The 16,857-nt window shown below is 63.0% G+C and overlaps 1 protein-coding gene across 3 annotated transcripts in view; it reads right to left on the minus strand.

Moving 5' to 3' along the window:
* Positions 1-16,857, minus strand: part of PRDM16 (PR/SET domain 16) — a 309,180-nt gene that overhangs the window by 200,781 nt on the left and 91,542 nt on the right. For all 3 annotated transcript variants that reach the window (XM_064494153.1, XM_031463865.2, XM_064494154.1), the window contains exon 2: positions 5,813-6,162. In XM_064494153.1, the coding sequence (XP_064350223.1) occupies positions 5,813-6,162 (350 nt within the window). The remainder of the gene's footprint in view (positions 1-5,812; positions 6,163-16,857) is intronic.

Consider the following 16,857-nt stretch of genomic DNA (forward strand, 5'->3'; position numbering starts at 1 on the left):
TCTTTCTTCTGCAGGGGCTGCCAGCAAATGAAGCGCCCGTGGGTCCAGACCAGCTGCTGGCCACTGTCAGTGTTCCTCCCGGGGCATGAGCGCTTCCCTCCTGAATCCCAGGGCGCGGCCCAGCCAGCTGTGGCGGTGCTGGTGGCCTTGTCCTCTGTGGTCATTGCGGGGGCAGGATGCTGGGAAGCCCATGCCTCCGGGGCCACCAGATGCATTCAGGATCCTTATGGCGACAAGGCATGCACGCGTGTCTGTCTCCAGGCTGACGGGGCTTCTCGTTTGGTCATCACGCCGCAGGGACCAGAGAGCTGAAGCGTGTTCCCAAGAGCCTCGGAACGCTGTCCCGGAGGCAGATGGGTGCTCGGTGGTAACAGGAGTCACCTGTGCCTGAGCTCAGACCTGGACGGCCTCGGAGGCCGGGAGCCCCGGGGGTGTCTGTGAACCAGCTCACACAGCCACACGGGCACGTCTGCACTAACACCTGGGCGTGTGGTAAATTCACAGGAAAGAGGACGGGGTCCTTGAGGCCAGAGTGTGAGCAGGTGAACGCAGGAGGCAGGGGACGGAGGCCGGCGCCCCACGGAGACCCAGACCTGAGGCGGAGGTGGAGGCCCAGATGGCGGTGTGAATCCCGGCCAGGCCGCGGAGGATGCCTGGCGCAGAGACCAGCCCCACCCCGGGAGCCCCTGAGCGGATCTGCCCCTCCCCACGTCGCACTGAACGTGGCCTCAGCCCTCGACCCGGGAGCGCCTCCGGGGCCCTCGGAGAAGCCAGCTCTGGGCTCTGCGTGTTTGTGCGTGTGCCACCGAGCCTTTGGAAGCCGCCCCCCACGACGTTCGCTCCTGGAGACATCAGAGGCCGAGCTCCCAGGGTGTTGGCACCCTGAGTCCCCGGGAACCAGACACTCCACTGGGCATCATCGTCCTCCCACCATTTTGGACCAAAAACAGGCCTCCAAGCTCCTCCTCCTTTTAAGGCTAAACGGCTCCCACCTTGGGAAACAAAGCATCACTGCTCTAAAAATATCCGTGGGGGGGCCGGCGCGCGCACACGCGGCCTGATTCCTCTCACCCCCAGGCCCTTCTTCGAGGCCGGGTCTCCTGGATAATCACTCAGCCTTAAAATTACAGAGACGTCAGAATCTGAGCGTGCAGGGCTGGGCAGCAGCTTTTGCCTGGAACACCCCCTACTCCGCGTCTCTGGGTGCCCTGGGAGCCCCAGGTCCACAGGGCGGCCAGTGGGTCCCAGCCCTCGCTAAAGCTCTCCTGGGGACCCCGGAGGAGCCAGCCTGGGGGCTGTGTGACTGTAGAGCTGGGCCGCTGGCCACCTGAGGCCTTGGGGCCGTTTCCCCCGTGACCTCAGAGCTTCCCACAGGCCCGGGCCTGTTTGTTGACTGAGCAAACGAACATGTATGTTAATATTCAGAAATGAAAGCCAAGGGGATGAGGTAATCCACTCGAGTAAATTCTTCAGATAATTGAAAGCCCATCAATTCACGTTAACATTTTCCACCAGCTTCTCAAGCAGAGGCAGATGCATTTTTTTCAACAGATGATGCTTGAGTGCCAGTTCCAGGCTAGGCGACGCTCTCGGCACCAGAGAGGCTGACTTTCTGGGGGAGACAGGTGCCCAACCAAGAAACAGGCAGCGCACGGGCACGTCAGTGCGAAAATCGCTCCTGCCGCCTCCCGCGGGGGCCTCCTGCGGGGCGCGCCCCAGGCTGGGCGCACCGCTGTGGAACCTGCCCCGGGGACAGGTGGCTCCTCCGAGGAGCCAGCTCCACAGCCCGTCCCCCTCGAGGCTGTCTCTTAATTAGCCAAATAAACAGCACCATGAGAGATGTCATGATTTACTCAGCAAATGATCAAAATCATTGTTCTTCAGACCCCAGGGCAATAAAATGCAATTATGGGGAGATTCATTGTGGGCAGGGTGAGCGGTGGCTGTGTCAGCGGGCAGCGGGGTCTGGGTGGAGGGGGCGGGAGCTGGAGGGTCGTCCCGGGCAGGGGGACAGACCACCGCCCTCCGAGAGGAAGCCCAGGGGCCGTCTCCTCGCACCTCAAGCTCCATCTGTCCCCAAGGAGACAGCCGGCAGGCCCAGGTGTGGGGGGACACACCTGACACAGGTGCGCTTTCCTCCATAACGACCAGGAGGCACTTCCTGGCGTGTCCCGAAGCACCGGGAGGGGGCGGTTAGAGTCACTGAACGTTCCCGACGCGCACGCGGGGAGGGGAACGGTGGGTGACAGTGGGAGGAGGACCTCCCCATTTTGCTGAAGTGAAATTCCTACATGAGACAGAGATGCTACTGCCCCCTTGGCCCTGAGGGTCGTAGGTCACCCAGCAGGGGACAGACGAGCTTTTGCCAGAGATGTGGAGTCACCAGAAACCGCGTGCAGGCCAGGCCCTCTGCCCACCACAAACTGAGAAGAGCAGGTGGGGCCCTTCAGTGTTAATTCGACGGAATGTTCCGGCACAGGGTCTCCAAGCAGAAAGCTGTGCCCTTGGCGTCTCAGAATGCAGGGGGAATGATTGGTTTGCTTTGGTTTTGAGCCCGTCCCCGGAGGGGCGCCCATCCTGTGTCTGCGAGGGGCTCTCCCCGGGTCCCCCTCTCCTGCTTGACTCGCAGACCAGACCCCACGGGAGCAGCCACGCTCCTGAGCCCGGCCGGCCGCAGAGCCGCTCCGCCACCCCCCCACCCTCGGGGGGTCCAAACCGTGCGGGACCCTTCTCGGCGTCCGTGTGTCCTCTGTGCTAGAACGTCACTCCCTGTTCTTCTCCAGTAAGCGAACGCGTGTGAACTGTAGTAAGATCACAGCACCTCGACTTACATAACGGAATCAGCGGCGTGAGTGTGATAGGTCTCACACACACAAAGGTCACAACCGCCGTGAGAGGACGCTCCTCCGTGCACCCTCCCTGGGAGCCGACTCTGACGTTCCTGCGCGGCCCCGGTTCCCCCGCTGTGATCCTGAAGCCCTGACATTTTCCTTGTCCCAGGGCCTGCTTTGGGCCGAGCTGACCGCAGGCCCGGGGCAGCGTCTCAGCCGGAGCACGAGGGACGCCTGGCGCGGTCAGGAGCCCCGGGAAGGCCCGGGTTCCGGAGCCGGCATTTTCCCTCCTAACCTCGGGCCCTGTTTGCAGGCGAAGGCAGGGACCACACCAGCTGCTCGGCAGGCACCGAAACGAAGCCAAACAGACGTTGTCTGTCTCAGGACGCAAGTAAGGCTGCTCACCAGGGAAGATGTTTCCACCCTGTGAGGCCCAAACCAACGTCCGGGGAGCTAGAAAGAAACCACCTACACCTTATGATTCATTTCCAGCAAAAGTGGGTTCACCCTGAACTTTCGGGGTGCCTGCTTCCTCCTCCCCCTCCTTCCCGCCCGATTCTGCGCTGGGTGCTCGACCATGAACAGCTGCCCCGACCGCGCTGGACGAGACGGGAGGCCGCGAAGCCCAGCGGTGGTCCCGGAGCGGGCGGGCGGTGCCCGAACTCGCCAAGAAAACGGGGTCAGACAGACAAGGCCGGTGCGTCTGGAGCAAGACGGGGGCACACGCGGGACGGAGGCAAACACCCCCGAGCGCCGGCCGGAGAGGCGGCGGCCGGACCCCGGCCGAGGAACAAAGCCACTGCAGGGGCGGGAGGCGCCGAGGAGGGGCGCGCTCCCGCACGTACCCGGACGAGAAGTAATATCACAAAGTCAACAGGCGCCGGGCAGATAACAGCCACGGCCTGTACCAGGCCCGGCACCCAGGGCGGCGCTGATACGGCCGTTTCTGTAAAAATAGAGCAAACAGGCCACAGCAGAGGAGACCAGAGCCAAGCTGCCTCAAGGTCACCCACGGGGCTACCTGCGGGGTCCTTTACCCTCCAACGTCTGAAGCCCCTCCTAGCTAAACAGTCCAGGCGTCCCTGAGTGCGTGGCACAAACACCCTTACCTTCCTCCGGGCCAGCTGGGCCGGAAGCACGGGACAGGCCACGTGCAGAAAGCGTCGCACAGCCCGAACCACTCACCTGTCAGGGTGTCTGAAAACGCTCTCCTTCTTTGTGAGGGCGACCCTGTGGGTCTCGAGAGCACGCGACGTGCTCCGGGCGGCCCGCATCGCCCAACCCCCTCACCTGGCCTCTCCCCCACCTGGCCCACCCGTTCTGCAGGTGACCCAACCTTGAGAGGCTCGCACACTGAGTCGGCTGCCCGGGGACGACAGACTCACACAGTCCAGCTTTCAAGATGTGGCCTCCATCAATTTGAGTGGGGATTTTGGCAGGCCTGTTTCTTTGTCCATCTGGTCAACCCACCCCCCCCCCCGCCACCCCCTGCTCTAAACCTTCAAAGCCCTTTGGAGAGCTTGGGCTGTCAGCTGGCACCTGGGGAGGGGGTTCTGTGTCCCCTCTGTGCACACCCCATGTGTTACCATGAACCACACCCCACCTGCCTGCTGGAGGGGACACACTTGTGTCCTTGTGCAGGGAGCAGGGCTCTCAGATCTGCTTCCACCACCACCAGCATGCGCACCGACCCAGCCAGCCTCCTTGAGATCCTTACAAGGGGTTTCAAAAGCAGACGGGCCCGGGGGAGATGCTCAGGGCTCTAGGGGGCCAGGAGCCTCCCGGGGGCAGGGAAGAGGCCATGCACTGCGCACCCCACATCTCTAGGGAGCAGTGCAAAACCGTAGACTCTTGAGACGGCAAAGACAGACCCAAGTTCACCCCTCTCTGTACACAGAGCACAGAAGTACACCCAGTTTGGGAACTCCTCCAAAGCCACCGAGTTGGCTGCCCTGACCCTCACTGCCCTAGTCCGCCCGTAGGGGACACGGCTGCCGGCCACACAGGGTCCTCTTCCCTCCGTGGACAGCTCACCCCTTCCTGGAGCTGACCCCCATCCAAGAACTTTTGGAAGCTGTGAAACACCCAGAAGGAATCTGGGTTTGTGTTTGCATTTTCCATCCAGGCAGTGTCCTGGCCAGAAATACCACCGAACACTGGCTACATGGGGAGGGCAGAAAGGCCAGGACCACTCGTGTGGGGCCCACGGTCCTCATGAGACCCCCTTGAAAGTCCCCCAAATTGGGGCCCAGTGACCCTCGTGGCCGGAGCAGGACGCCTCCAGAGGGAAGGCTACCTTGGGGGAGGTCGGCTCCCGCCCACCTAACTGACCGCCCCTCTCCTGACCACATGCGGGCTCCAGGATGGTTGAGCCAGGCCCAGATCGTCAGGGAAACTGAAACCAAAAGACTCCCCTCTTTGCCCCCACTAATCTGAGAAGTGAGGGGTCCTGGGACGGAACTGGGGGACCTGGGGACGCTGGGCAGGAGGCCCGCGGCCTGGACGCGCACCAGGCCCGTGGCGGCAGTGAGGCCACCAGGCGTGTTTCACGAGCTGCCCCTGAGCGGCTGCTCCTGCCAGGAGCTGGGCTCCCGTCTGAGGAGCTCTCCCCGGATTCGAGACTCCTGTCCTGGGAGAGCCCATCAATCTCCGGGGTTCTGCCGAGACTGCAGCCCTAGCACCTAAGATCCAGACGGGAAGCACGGGGTGTTTTAAGACATGAGCTCATTAAAGACACATTTCCGGGAAGAGGGCGGGCGCAGCCCCGGGGGCTGCCAGGCGTCGCCAGGCCCCTGGTGTTCTCAGGGCCGCGTCCTGTAAGCTGCAGGACGCAGGACGAAGCGAGCCTGGGAAATGTGACATGCGAATGCTCTCTCCGACCAGCCTCCTGCCTCAGGCGGTGCTGCGCAGCCCAGCTTTATAAATAGATGGAACACAAGATTAGTGGCCGCGATCAATCACTCGCCCGCGAAGGTGCTCACCTCCCATCCGAAGTCTGCCTCCTTCAGCGTGGCCCGGGGCGCCACCATGTAAGGGCCGAACCGCTCCCCGACTTCCATCTTCTTCTTGGCCCAGACCCCCAGTCCGGCCCCCGGGATGGAGGACTCACGGAGCTCGAAGTCCGGCGGGATGGGGATGTCCTCGGGGATGTAGACGGGGGCCTCGTACGGCGAGCCTTCCTTGGGGGTGAAGTCCTCGCTGGTGGGGAAGGGGGACGGCGGCCCCATGGGGATGGGGGACATGACGCTGTCCTCCGTCTCGTCCTCCGCGCTCTCGCCGGCCAGCAGGTCAGGGTCCGGCCCGTACATGTTATTTACAATGTCGCCGTCACCTGGGGGAAAGAAGGCAGCGTCAGGCTCTGGGGCCCAGCTCTCCAGCACTCGAGGCTTGGGGACCACCGGGGACATAGGTCAGAACAGAACCTGGGGCTGCAGAGACCCAGAGGCCACCTGGCTGCCACCTCTGCCCCGGGGACACGGCTTCTGCTCCGTCCGGGCCGAGCAGCCCTCACTCTCTGCTCGGGGCTCCCCAGGGACGGTCCAAATCCCAGCAGGTGCCCCGGGAGCAATGCAGAGTTCTCTCTGGGCCCTTGAGGCCCCAGGCCACGGCCCGAGCACATGCTGACCCGTTCTGCACTCGTGCAGGGAGGGAAGGAGGTGCCCGCCTTCCACAGGGGAAGCATTCATGCCAGAAGCCTTGCGGTTTGCGTCTGCAGCCTTGGAAGTGAGAGGACAGAGGCAAGTCCCAGGTTCCTGGGAGGACTGTGAAATTTGCCCCAACACCTGGGCAGCTCGGGAGGGACAGCTGGGCCCCGGGGAGGGCTCCTGGAGTCCCCAGGGACCTCATGGCGGGTTAGGACAGAGGCCTGCTGGGGTCATGAGGATGAGACTCATGGGAGCAGGACACTGGGCTGAGCAAAAGGGTCCCCAGCTTGTCTGTCTGGTGTGGGCCTCTCCTTGGGGCCCAGCCTAAGAGGCGGTCAGTGCCAGGACCGTGCCTCCTAGGAGGGCCCCAGAGGGCGGCCTGAGGCACAGAAGGGGGTATAAAAGGTTGGCGGTGGGGGAGAGAGGGCAGGCAAGCAGGTTGGACAGTCAGGAAACGAGCTTGACTCCTCGGGGTCCCCCCGCAGAATTGAAAACAGGAACACAGGTGGGTGAACACCAGCAGCAGCGTCACCCGCAGTGCCCCCACCGGGGGGGAACAGCCCAGGTGTCCATCCACAGAGGAGAGGGTCAACCAATGTGGTCCATCCACACCACGGAATGTCATCCAACTATTTTAAAAAAGGATCACTGACCCAGGCTGCACCGTGGACAGGCCTTCAACGCCACGCTGAGTGAAGGGAGCCAAACACAAAAGGCACACATGGTGCGACTCCGTTCATGGGAAACGTCCAGGACAGGCAAATCCACAGGGACCAAGTCGAGACCGGTGGGGGCGGGGGTGGGGGCAGGGGAGGCCGACTGATGGGCGTGGGGCCTCCTTTGGGAGAACAGAATGTCCTGGAAATAGAGGTGGTGGCTGCACACCTGTGAGTGAGCCCCATGCCACTGAATTGCACACTTTCAAATGATTTTACGTGATGTGAATTTCACCTCAATAAAAGTAAAGAACTCAGAAGTGGGGGGGGGCAGAGGGGAGGGCGGGGTGGGGGGCGCGGCCGGCCGAAGCTGACCTCTGACCCAGATGCTTCCACCCAAGTCACTCCTTCTGCACTGGTTTGAAAACCTTAGAAAGTGACCCAAACGCTGTGGTCACTCTGGCCGCGGGCTTGGGCCGCCTCCCTGCTCCCAGACGTTGGCCGCCGAATCGCTCATCTCCAGGGAGACGGGGACTTTTAAGCGCAAGGAAAATGACTTCAGATTCCTCGTGCTCGTTGCCAACAGATCTGCTCGAGAAGTAACAAAATGTTTTCTCTCAAAAGAAAACAAAGTCCTGGGGGGAGAAAAAGCCATGGGGATGACACTAATTTAGCCGCATTCGCAGACGTCATTCTGATGTTCCAAGCGGCCGGCGGTGCCTTTCTGACTCGTGGGACCCTCTCAGGGACGGAACCGCAGAGCAGCAGCGGGCGCACCCCTGCCCCACCCCGAGGCCTGAGGCCGCCTCGGTTTGGGAGAACGCCCCCGTACCCCCGGCCCCGGCTGCACACGCGCTCGCTGGAGGCGGCGCAGGGCCGCGCACCCCCGGCCGGCAGGCCCGACGCCCGGCCCCCGGCACGGCGAGGACCGCGGACGCCGCTCATGTGCAGGCTGCCGGGCAGAGCAGGTCGTGCCCCCTCCCGTGCGGACCCACCCCAGGGCTCCTTTTGGGGCTTTTGTGTGCGTGTGTGTGTTTTCTGTTTGAATTCTACTTCCCAAAACTCCTCACCTGCGGGAGGAAAATCAACGCTTGAAGGGCGTGTTTAATTTACTGGCCGAGCAAACAGCTTAGGAGAGAAAGGTGGTGTTTCCTGCTGATTAAAGGAGCGCTGTGCCTCGCGGGCCTCCACCCCCACCGCGGTCACCGGGGTTAAGTGATTGCCCGAAGCCGCCAGGAAAGCCCAGACTGGTTCTGCTGCGCCCACTGCCCGGGGGCGGGGCTGGGAGGAGGCCCGAGAGTGTGCAGAGAGCACGTGGAGAAAGGGGGTGCTGTGAGCCGCCCCTGAGGCCCCACAGCAAGCCGCTGGAGCCCGTGCACAGGACAAGCAGACGGCCGCCTCCCCGGGGACCCTGAGCCATCTGCCCTCGGCCATGTGCTGCAGCCAGGCGGCCCTCGGCGTCGGCCAGCTCAGCAGGAGCTCTGGGCCCTGGGCTGGCGGTCCTTTCTGGAGAGTGGGTGTCGTGGCCCCTGGTCCCTGCCCCTGCCACTCAGGCATGTGACGGCTGGCACAGTCCCAGCAGGTGCTCTCAGGACGGCCGGAGTGCGGTGCCACGAACGCGAGCTTTGTATGACCTTGGAAACACAGGCCACGTCACCGTGTGTTATTTACTTGTCGGGAGACCGAGGACCTTCACTGGGGTTTTTAGGCTCAGGGTTCACAGCTGAGTCCATCAGCCCCCCAGGTTCTTCCGGGAGACCGACCCCAATCATAAATGCGGGGGGGGGGAGGGGTGCAGGCGGTGACGGGGCGGGAGGAGGGCCCCGGCCCCGGGGCTCGGGCCTGGGCACACCTGCGGCACCCTTGCTGAACTTCGTGCCCAAGCCCCTGTCACACACGGCTCACCCTGTGAGTGGTGGCCACCTGGTCTCACCAACGGGTCAGAGGCGTGAAGGGCCCCAGCTGCCCCCGGCCAAGCCCCTGTAGGCTGGGTCTCCTTGCTCCTACTGCTGCAGCCTTGTCCACCTCTCGCCCAGACCCCCGAACTGAAGGCACCCCGCCGCCCCCAGAGAGCCGCATCCAAATGTCGAAACTATGGCCAGGATTTCAGGGGCTGGAGAGAGAGGGTGCGCAGCCGGCGGCGGCGGAGGGTCCCTCGGTAGAGTCCCCGTGGGCAGACGGCCCCGCTGTGGTCCGACAAGCGGCATCTCGAGGGGCAGGACCCGGGAGTAAAGACCACAGGCCCTTCCCCGAGCGCCAGCTCCTGGCTGCTCGCAGCCCGGGGACCGGGCGGATTTCAGTCTTGGTCCACGGCCGGGGGAGCGTGAGGGGGTCCTCTGAGTCAACACGGGGCTTCCTCCGGTTCCTCCCTCACCGTGTGGTGGGCTTTTTAGGAGAAGCCATTAAACCGTGCAGGGCGCCAGCGGAGGTAACAGGCTGCCCCAGGAGCCGGGAGTGAGTGGCTGTGTGGGAGACAACACATGTGTGAGTGTGTGCGTGTGGTGATGTGGGACGCACGTGTGCCCGTGTGAGTGCGCACACGGATGAGTCTGTGTGTGAGAGTTGGCCATGAATCCTGACAACAGGCCTGAGGCGGGGGCGACATTGCTGCCCTCTGCCTGGAGACCTCTGAGAGGAAGGGAGGAGAGGGTCCCTCTGCGGCCGCCCCCCCACCGTCTACGGGCCGGGAGGGGCCCAGGGGGTGTCCCAGTGCAGCCTGCGGAGATGCGGGTGTCATGGTGGACGTGACATCATATGTGCCTCCCAAGACTGGCCGCTACCAGAAGACGACGCTTCGGTGTTCCTTCCTAAAAGCCCACAGATGCTAGCATTCCAGGGCAGGTTGTCAGTGCTGGCCCGGCCTCCAGGGAGGGCGCCGAGGGGTGCAGACCCCGGGCGGTGAGCAGGGCTTAAAGGGGATCACTCAATCTGCCCAAATCTGGGCCCTTCCTGGGAGGCTCCGCTGGGCTCCTTGGACCCTGAAAGCTGCTGGAGGCACCACGCGGCACCTCAGGAGGGCCCCAGGAGCCGGGAGGCCAGTCCTGAGGGAGGCCCACCCGGCGGGGTGGGCAAAGCAGTAGCAGGGCCAGCTCGGGCCCGCGGGGGACACAAGGGACCAGCAAGGTACAGTCAGGCCCGACGGGCGGGGCCCCAGAAACGGCCCGGCCCGCCCCCCTGTTCCCCCAGAGCACCTGCCTCCTGGGCAGCCCACCTTAGTGACGGCGAAACAGAGGCCCAGGGAGCTCGCGCGCAGTCCCCAGCGAGGGGCAGAGCAGGGGGAGCCCCCACCCCGGTAGCCTGGCTCCCTGCACTCAGAAGCGTGTGCCAGCCCTGTCCCGGGGCCCTGGTGCCCAGACTCCAGCCCCCGGCTGGCAGGCTGCCCTCCAGAACCACCGGCTCAGAGGGGCTTCTCATTGGGGTGGGGTGCTCCACGTCACCCCACGGCCACCGGGGCAGAGACGCCGGGCACAGGACACGGTGTGCTCGGAGGAGGCCACCTGGTCACTTTGAAAACGGCGCGGAGGTGAGTTCTGCCCGATGCTGGCTGGGCTTCGCCCCACAGACGCCAGCAGAGCTTCCTTCCGCCGCGGGCCCGCACCTGTGAGACGCCCCCTTCCGCCCCCAGAGGAGAAAAACCAGCCCCACGCGGGGGCAAACCTGAAAACCCCTCCAGGCCTGGTTTTCTTTCTGGCTAAACCCTATCTCACCCACTCATCTGGGTTTGGCAATGAAGGTGGGCGTGTGAACCCGTGGGGAGTGGGGCTGTGGAGGCTCAGGGACCATCAGGCTGGCCTGGAGGGGGCTGGCCTGGGGGACGAGGCGGCTTTACCTGTGGGCCCGCGCGCCCCCCGCCCCCGCCCCCCGCCGCGACAGCCTGTCCGACGGTCCTCATGGGGTCAGTGGGTCAAAAGCAAGTTGTCCTCTGCTGACTTGATGCTAAGGGCATCGCTGTCCCCCACACAGGGGAGAAGAGGCCCTCAGAAGAGAGAGGAGCAGAGGGGCCCCTGGGAGCTGCCCAGGACGGAGCCTCGGGCCCCAGCTGTGGCTCCCGAGCCAGCGGCTGTGCTGGACGTGAACTCGGTTTGCTGACAGAGCCCTCACGGCAAGGACGGTCTGAGGCCGACTCCGCCAGGCCCTGCGAGGCCAGCTGGTCCTGTGCCCTCGGCCTTCGCCCACTCCCCATGGACCTGGGATGCTCGGCCCTGCCCAGTGAGGACGCGCGGGCTGCCAGCCGCCTGGCCCGGGTGGCCGCCTGCTTCCTGGCTGCACGGGTCCGCCCTGCCCTCCACGGCTGGCCGGGTCACCGCACAGACCCAGAGGCCCCGCCGCCTTCCGGAGCGGAGACCTTCTCCGTGTAAATTCGAATCAACGCGCCCTCCCCGGGCAGCGCTGGCAGCCCTGCGGCGGGTGGTGTGACGGCCAGGCCCAGGCACGGGGCTCAGTTTCTTCCCCAAAGCTCCTGACCACCACATCTCTCTCTACGAACGTATTCGGGGCTGAAAATTGTCACAGACGTCCTCCCCAGTCAGGGACACGCCCTGGTCAGGTCGGGCCGCTCTCCAACTTTTCAAGCCACCCCCTTGCTGGAGCCCCACGGGTCACAGAGCAGGCCCCAAGCCGGGAGCTTCCCTGGCAATTCCACACCCAGCGACCTCTGAGCCCGACCGCCCAGGGCACTTGCAGGGCTGCAGTCCCTGGGTCCCACCCAGACCCGCCCGACCTGAGCCTGAGCAGGACTGGACCAGCCTGGGGGGGAGGGCCCCCGGTGGCTCAGCCAGGGTGAGGCGTGGCCTCGTCCATCTGAAGTGCCCACGTGGTCATAGTGCGTGCCGGGGAGACGGGGCTCAACCCAGAGGGACCACCGAGTCTCCTGAAATCTTCCAAACTGTACCCGCAAACCTGGACCAGCACCCCGTCCACCACTTCCTGACGCATCCCAAACAAGTCCGAAGATGGACTGCTTAGCAGGAGAAAAGCGACCCTCATCACACTTCCGTGACCCCCTCCAGCCTCACACATGTTTGTTTCCAGCAAAGGAAGGAAGAGGTCCTGCTGAAGCTGCGTCCCGGTAGAGCCCGGTCCAGGCCCGGCTCATCCCAGGGCCGTGCAGGGCTGTGGGGGCTTCCAGGGGGCTTCCCGAGGCTGGGAAAGGGGCCAGCCCCAGACCAAGCTGCCTGCTTTCACTCAAGAGGTTTTTGGGTGAAATGGGCCATGCACGGCAACAGTATGTCCACGTTCCTCCCTCCCTGGGGTCGCCAGGAGGGAGAGAACCCACTGACCATCCGGGAAACGCTCTGTCGTGTCTCAGTGCAACCAGGCCTGGCCACGCCTCTCACGTGTTTTCAGTTTGAAGCCCCCTACGCAGAGGCCGCTGGGCACGGAGGCGGGGCCGCCAGGAGGGGCCGCCCCCCCTGCCCCCGATCTGTGTGGGCCCAGGTCTGAAGTCCTCATCACATCGACCAGCAGCAAGGACCCCAGACCACAGCCGCTCTCGGGGAGAGGCAGGCTAGAGCACCGCACGCCCCAACCCCCAAGGCCAACCGGAGGTTCAACGGCCAGGCAGGGTTCGGTCCAGCAGGCCTCGCAAAGGCAGTATCTAAAAGTTATAGTTCAGCTCGGTTCAGCTTATAAAAGAAACGTGGCAGTAGAGGTGAGCCCGGTGGGGGGACAACGCCCCCGTCACAGCTCGAAGACGGGGGGGGGGGGCAATCCCTGGGCGGCTGCGTGGCCGCTCGGTTCTGGAACTGTCCAGGAGAGCCTTTGAAAGCTATCAGGGACCTGGAGGTGGGCCCGGTCAGAACGCTGTCTCCTCTGAAGTTCTGTTGGCCACTGTGTCCCAGGAGGTGACGGGGCCCAGGGAGCCAGCTGCCAGCACTGTGGCTGCTCTGATTCTAGCCAAGGCCGCATAAGGGAGGCAGAGATGTGACTTTGCCCATTTTGTACATCATGGAAGGGAAGTTCAGGGAGCAAGAACTTGCTCAAGGCTGACAGCTAGTCAGGGCTCAGCTGGGAGCCTCTCAGACGGTCATGATCCTAAAGCTCTCAGACCCTGTATTACACAATTCAGTGTTCTCACTGCGGTGAGAAAACACCTTAAAAAGTGTCTGGCATTTAGTGATGGCCTTCCTCATGTCCAGAGAGGATACACAGGAAATGAATGGATAAATTTATGGGTGGATGGATGGGTCAGTGGGTGGATAGATGAGTGGGTGGATGGATGGACAGATGGATAGGTGGATGAATAGATATGTAGATGAACAGATGGGGGGACGAATGGAGAGATGAGTATGAAGATGGATGAATAGGTAGATGGATGGGTGGCTGGTGGATGGATGAATTAACGGTGGATGGACGGTGGATAGTGGATGGATGGTGGATGGTAGATAAATGGATGGGCAGGTGGAAAGTGGACGGATGGATGGTGGTTGATACTGGATGAATGGGTGGGTAGACGGATGGTAGATGAATGAAGGATGGTGGACAGTGGAGGGATGGTGAATGATAGATAAATGGATGAGTGGATGAATGGCAGAATAATGGTGGATATTGGACTGTGGATGGATGGATGGTGGTTGGTGGCAGATGAATGAATGGGTAGATGGGTGGTAGAATAATGGTGGATGGTGGATGGTAGATGGATGAATGAAGGATGAGTGGATGGTGGCTGGTGGCTGGATGGTGGATGGTAGATGGATGAATGAAGGATGAGTGGATGGTGGCTGGTGGCTGGATGGTGGATGGTAGATAAATGGATGAGTGGACGAATGGTGGATGGACAGTGGATGGATGAATGGGTGGATGAATGGTGGATGGACGGATGGGTAGATGGATGAATAGATGAATAGATGGATGGATGAGAGGGTGGATGGAAAGATGAGTAGGAAGATGAATGAATGGGTAGATGGATGGTGGATGGACGAAGGATGGGAGGATGATGGTAGATGGTGGGGGAAGGTAGAGGGACGGTGGGGGGATGGAAATGGTGGATGGTGGAGGGATGGGGTGGGCAGGACAATCTGGAGGGCAATTTTTAATGAGATAGGTGGAAAGAGGAAACCCTCACCCGACTTGACTTTCCAGCCCTGAGGGTGAAGCCCCGTGAACAGGAATCCTGAGTCTGGTTAATCTGAGCCAAGACTCGGGCTTGCCTGGCCCAGCCCCCAGCTCCTGGAAGAGGGCCGCCTTCTCTCCCGCTGCGCCAGGTGGCCTGCCTGCTCCAGCATTCGCGGGTGGGGTGGCACATCTGTGATTCTGGGGTTCAGCCACAGGCCCACCTGGCCCTCTCACCTTCCACCTGAGCCTTTTTGGAGAAACAAGGTGGGACTTTGGTTCCGGACCCTTGTTTTACGTCCTGAACCCAGCGGGGAGGAGTGCCGTGCACCGTGCCCCCCGGAGACCCCCCACAGTTCCCCACACCCCAGAGCCTACAAAGGCCCGTGATCTGTGACTGTCACGAGGATCATCTCAGCCACTGCTGGGAGCCGGAGAGGGGAGACAGAGGGACGGACGGACACACTCAGTTGAGCTGGGTCTACGGAAGCCACCGGATAAAGTGGTGAAATGAGATGCTCTTATTTCGAACTGAAGATTTCTGTGCAGACACTTTTCTGTCCAGTGCAACAGGTGAGGGGACACCCCCTCCTCAGTGGACGGGCTCTCGGGCCGCAGAGCCACTTCGGGAAACGGTTTGCTCGAAAGAGAAACTTGGGGATTGTCCCCCAGCCTTTAATCAACCACAGCATGCGGTGGCCTCTCCCCTGCCACGGGCCTTGGCTTAAGACAGGAACAACACGCCTTCACTCCAGGACAGCGTGCCGGGAGCCGCACCGCCTGGGTCCCGCTGCCTGACCAAGCTGCCCGGACTGTGGCCACCGCCACACCGCTGCTCGCCGGCTCCCCGCCTCCGCCAGCGCCCAGCAGCGCCGAGCCGAGCCCAGGGATCAGCACGGCTATCATCACCAAAGCAGATTAACAGCGCCGAGGAAAGACGTTCCCGCAAACATGCTGAATATTAATACTAGTCAGTGGCTGTTCATATCCCCAAACCCCCGCCGGGGATCTGGCCCACAGGGACCAGAGGGCGGCGCGTCCCAGCTGTGGGGCCGATGGGGCTGAAATGCCATTAGGGCCTGGGGAGGTCAGGGTGGCGCCGCCCGGCGTCTCTCTCACTGGCCCAACCCCTGCCGCCCCTGCAAGGGCCCGAGGTGTGGAAACCTCCCGGACAAAGGTGCAGCCCCCACCCCCACCCCCCGCCGCGCCCCATCCCAACGAGACAGCGGCACGCTCCTGGCCACTGCCACAGGCAGGCACTTCTTTTGTGTCAACCAGGGAGCTGGCGCTGGCGGATGCAGACCCCTGGCTCGGCGGGGGCCCCGCTGGCCTCACTGTCTGCTGTCACCAGAATGTCACCGGGGTGGCTCGTGCAGCTCCCGAGGCTGTTACAGCTCGAACTGCGTCCCCACGAAAGATATGGTGATGCTCCAACCCCCCGTACTTGTGACTGTGACCTGATTTGGAAAGAGGGCCTTTGTGGCTGTGATCACACCAAGATGAGGTCATCGGGGCGGCCCTGGCCCAGTGGCGGGTGTCCTGATAAGACCAGGGGGACGAGACACACAGAGAGACGCTCGGGGGAGGAGGGCCACGCAACAGCGCAGGCCTCCAGCACTGTCTGCTGCTTTAAGGCCCCTGGTTTGGGGCACTTTGTTGCAGACACAAAGAAGCAGGTGCAGAGAGCAAGGCTGGAGGGCCCTGACCAGCGGCGGAATGTGGCCCCGGGGCTGCTTTCAGCCCCCAGGCTCCCCACCGGAAGCCCCCACCTGCCCCTCTGCTCCTCGTCTGTCCGCAGCACCGAGGAGCAGGTCACGGTCCACCCGTCTCGCGGGTGAAGAAACTGACACCCAGAGGAGGAAGGACCAGGCGAGCCCTCTGCTGGGACTGGGGCCTGAGCAGGGGCCCCCAGAGCCCGCGGTGCGGCCCGTCCTGCAGGCGAGTCTTCAGCTGCTCGCCGGCCGCTGCCAAGCTCAGCCGACCTCAAGGTCAGAGTCACCTCCCTGGCCAGCCCGCGGCTCTGAGAGAACTGAGAGGCAAGACAGGGAACCAGGAGCTGCTCCTGTCCCCTCGCCGCTGCCCCCACCACTCGCGAGGCAGGCGGTGAGCCCTGGGGGGACCTCCCACGGACCCCCGCGCCCTCCTCAGGACCCTGCCAGCAGCCTGGCCCCCACGCCGCGGGGCTGCTCAGGGACACCCCACCCTAGACCCCCACTGTCCAGCCGAGCTGACGCAGGGCTGCGAGGGGCTCTGCCTGCAGCCCAGACCACCTGGCCCTACTTAAAGCCAGCGCATTATTCTAAGACGATTATTTCCCCGCGCGATGCTCAGGGGACGGCGGCATGCCTATTTCAGGCCCCGCACCCCCTATTTCCTCACTGCCTCCATCGCCCCGGGCAGGCTCTGAATGACTCGCGATGCCACTGTAATTTTTATCAAGGCTTGTTCCTGGTAAAAAGCCTCTTTGTTTCAGAGAGATGTGATTTGGCCTTTTTTCTTCCTCTGCTTTTATTCCTTGGTTAATATACCACTTCCCCAAGCCCCCGGGGCAGCGAGGTAGCCCACGGATTGCTCAAATCTCACTGTTTTTCTTCTAAATCACAGCTGACTCACCCTGGCCCCTGCGCTAAGCACTGTGTGAGCTGGCGGCCAGTGGGGGTGTCCCTCACGCACCAG

Source organism: Camelus dromedarius, chromosome 14 (genome assembly GCF_036321535.1).
Source record: "Camelus dromedarius isolate mCamDro1 chromosome 14, mCamDro1.pat, whole genome shotgun sequence".
NCBI lineage: Eukaryota > Metazoa > Chordata > Mammalia > Artiodactyla > Camelidae > Camelus > Camelus dromedarius.